General features: G+C 33.3%; 1 protein-coding gene across 1 annotated transcript; it reads right to left on the reverse strand.

The window, feature by feature from the left end:
• Window positions 1–842: 842 nt before the first annotated feature.
• Window positions 843–2,281, reverse strand: LOC107853914 (BURP domain protein USPL1). Its single transcript, XM_016698901.2, has 2 exons — window positions 2,126–2,281; window positions 843–1,969 (listed from the first exon to the last, which is right to left on the reverse strand). The coding sequence occupies exons 1-2, from the start codon at window positions 2,171–2,173 to the stop codon at window positions 992–994; spliced, it is 1,026 nt and encodes a 341-aa protein (XP_016554387.2). The 5' UTR covers window positions 2,174–2,281; the 3' UTR covers window positions 843–991.
• Window positions 2,282–3,178: the final 897 nt, after the last annotated feature.

Here is a 3,178-nt window from a genome sequence, read left to right on the forward strand (position 1 = left end):
GAGTTCTCATAAATGAAGGAGTTTGATATGAAGAAGAACTTTTTGAAGAGTTGTGTTTAAATAGATGAAATATCATTCACAGTGACAGCAAAAAGACAATTGACAATGATTGACAGTGTGCAGCTTGAAGACTAAAGGACACGTTGTTGAACCTGGTCCTAGTACTAAGAAAGATAAGAGGTCATAGCCAAAGAGTTGTAACTGATGTATTAAGAGTTAGTTACAGAGTTGTAATATCTATATAATTCTAATACCATTGAATTATAAACTGAGTTAGATTTATTGTCTTCAGGTTAGAAGAGTTGTAATATCGATATAATTCTAGTACCATTGAATTATAAACTGAGTTAGGTTTATTGTCTTCAAGTTAGAAAACTTGAAGACTTGGAATCACACATCTTGGGAGGTTTGTGAATTGAGCCTAATTGAGAGTTAAGAGTTTATAATTCCTAGATTACCCAGAGTCTTGTATAAGTGCAGAGACTCAAAGTTATTTTGGTGAAGTTTGGGGTTAAACCTCGTAGAAGTGCAGCTCGTAATTTTTTATTTTCCACTTCTCCACGTGAAAACAATTGTCTCTTTCACTTTAAGTTTTACTGATTCATTAAAATACATATATTAGGCAACATGTTTCATACATAGGCAACTCTTAAGTAATAATGAGTAAACTTATAGGTCGTGTGGAATTCAAAATTTTATACTTTTTTTTAAATCAATATTAATTACATTTATTGAACAACATTATAATAGAAAATTTTAATCAAATTATTCTTGCAAGGTGAAAGAAGCAATTAAAAAGGATTATAAAAGTAACTCATATGGAGCAAATAAAAAGAAACAGAAACGGAGGAAGTAACATTTTATTTATTTAACATCAAACCACACTTAAAACGGCTTTAGAGGAAAAATAAAAAGCAGATACAAACATAAGCAATAATAGATAACATGTTGCATGCATCAAACATAAGCATAAGCAGATACAATCAAGCACTTAGGTGCTCCGCTCCTCCAAGCTGCGCACTTCATGTCCGGCGTCAATTGTTTTTGGAACCCACACTAGGTCATTACCAGATGTGAAGAAGTGACAGACAGGTGATGTTCCTGGTAATATACCGAGCACTTGGAAAGATACATGAGATGGACTCCATTCAGAGGTATCAAAGTGACATAAAGCCATAGTTTCCACTCTATCACCCTTTGCTTTATTCCCTAATGAAACCTTGAACACCTTTCCTTTACTGCCAACTGTGGAATGACAGTAGAAAACGGTGTAAATACTAGGCATCAAATGACACGCCACCATCTTAGGAGGGGTAAATTCTTGAGCATCCAAAATAGTATAGTTTTGGAGGGGAGTAGTTGAGTGCTCCTCTGAGAAATGAGTTGTGGTGGACAGAGCTTCGATTTGGGTGTTATCTCCCATGATTCCTTGAACAAAATCAAGCATTGCCTCCGCGGATGTGGCACAGTACCTTGTCTCTCCCTTTATGAGTGATTCTGATTCACAGTCTTTCAATGCATCTATCATGGGTTTTGCATGTGGAGAGTTTTTAGATAAGGAGAAACGTTGAAGAAGGTTTGGGAGTTCCTTCAGTAAAAATGGAATGGAATCGGTTGCTTTTTGGGGAAAGTATTGCATGGAAGCACGATGTAGAAAGGAGGGATTTGTTATTGTTTTCCCTATCTTTAGATCATCCATAAGAAAGAAAAGTGATCTTACAGAAGGAGAAATCTCTGGTTGATGTATGTCTTCAGCTCCCTTGGCATACCCATAGAGCTTGTGATATTTATAAAGAATAGGGACATTCAAACCAGATATCTCTTGTTGGTATTTGTCTTCAGCTCCCTGTTTAAATTTATATTCGGAACCATAAATTGCTTTTAATGCTTCTTGATGATTGTCTTGTGAAATAAAGAGAGATTCAGCATTTCCTTCAACTATTTTCCTAGCTTTTGTTCCACAAGCAACCTGCCATATTATATTACGAAGTGAGCAACATATACATTTATATAATAAATAGTAAAAAAAAATAACAGTATGAAATTACCATATTATATTATGAGGTGAACAACATATACATTTATATTATAAGTAGGATCAATAACAATGAGAGTATGAAATTACCAGCAAAATTAAGGAGAGCAGTACACAAAAACCAAAATTAAGATCCATTTGTTTTTCTTGTTGGGTTCTTAAGAAAATTTTTATAAAGTAAGAGATATATATAGTAGAATGTATATAATTGGAGAGTCAAAATTAATGTAATTATGCTACCACGTTTCAAAAACTGGTCACACATACACCAAATGGCCTTTGCATGCAAAAGTTAGGCCCCAGTAAACACATACACACCAAATGGCCTTTTGCATGTAAAAGTTAATTAGCCCTAGTTTCAACTTTCCACACATACAAATATTAAACTTTTTTCATCTAATTTATGATCAACGTTAACAAACAAAAGCCGTCTTTGTTATTTCATCATTTAGTAATGATTAATAGTGATTGGTTATCACTATAGACTAACTTCCTCCTTTACTTTTAATTTTAACATGGTGAGTTCGAGTAATAACTAAACAAAATGTTGTCATGTAACAATTAATAAAGAAGTATGTTCGAAAATTATGGTGTATTTTAAAAGCTGATAACAAATGTCGGTCATCCACAAATGACTAGATATGCACTTGACAACACATAGCCTTTTGCATGTAAGAGTTTGGACAAGTGGCTTGTGTTGCAAAATTATTATGTATTTCAAAAGAAAATAACAAATGTCGGTGATCTAAAAATGACTAATACTGCACTTGGCAGCACATAAAACAGATGGCTTTTGCATGTAAGAGTTTGGAGGAGTGGCAAGCCATTTTTTATTGTGCTGGAAAATTATTATTTATTTAAAAGTTAATAACAAATGTCGGTGATCTAAAAATGACTAGATATGCACTTGACAACACATACAACAGATGGCCTTTTGAATGTAAGAGTTTGAACAAGTGGTTGATGTGCTAGATTTTTATAGCACATTTAAGACTTTTTAACTAGAAATAATTGTATACTTACTGATGTTTTGATGTTATTTCTTAAGATATTGTAGGAAAGTCGATTCATGAAAATAAATAACAATGGAGCAGAAGAACTGAAATCTGGTGTAAATAAGCTGAAGTGTAGCTGACGTCAATT

Source organism: Capsicum annuum, chromosome 5, assembly GCF_002878395.1.
Source record: "Capsicum annuum cultivar UCD-10X-F1 chromosome 5, UCD10Xv1.1, whole genome shotgun sequence".
Taxonomy (NCBI): domain Eukaryota; kingdom Viridiplantae; phylum Streptophyta; class Magnoliopsida; order Solanales; family Solanaceae; genus Capsicum; species Capsicum annuum.

Excerpts from the sequence above, each read along its gene's own strand:
- LOC107853914 (XM_016698901.2), bottom strand. The coding sequence starts at position 2,173 with ATGGATCTTAATTTTGGTTTTTGTGTACTGCTCTCCTTAATTTTGCTG. Across the intron at positions 1,970-2,125 it reads TGCTCTCCTTAATTTTGCTG|GTTGCTTGTGGAACAAAAGC; the intron begins GTAATTTCATAC and ends ATAATATGGCAG.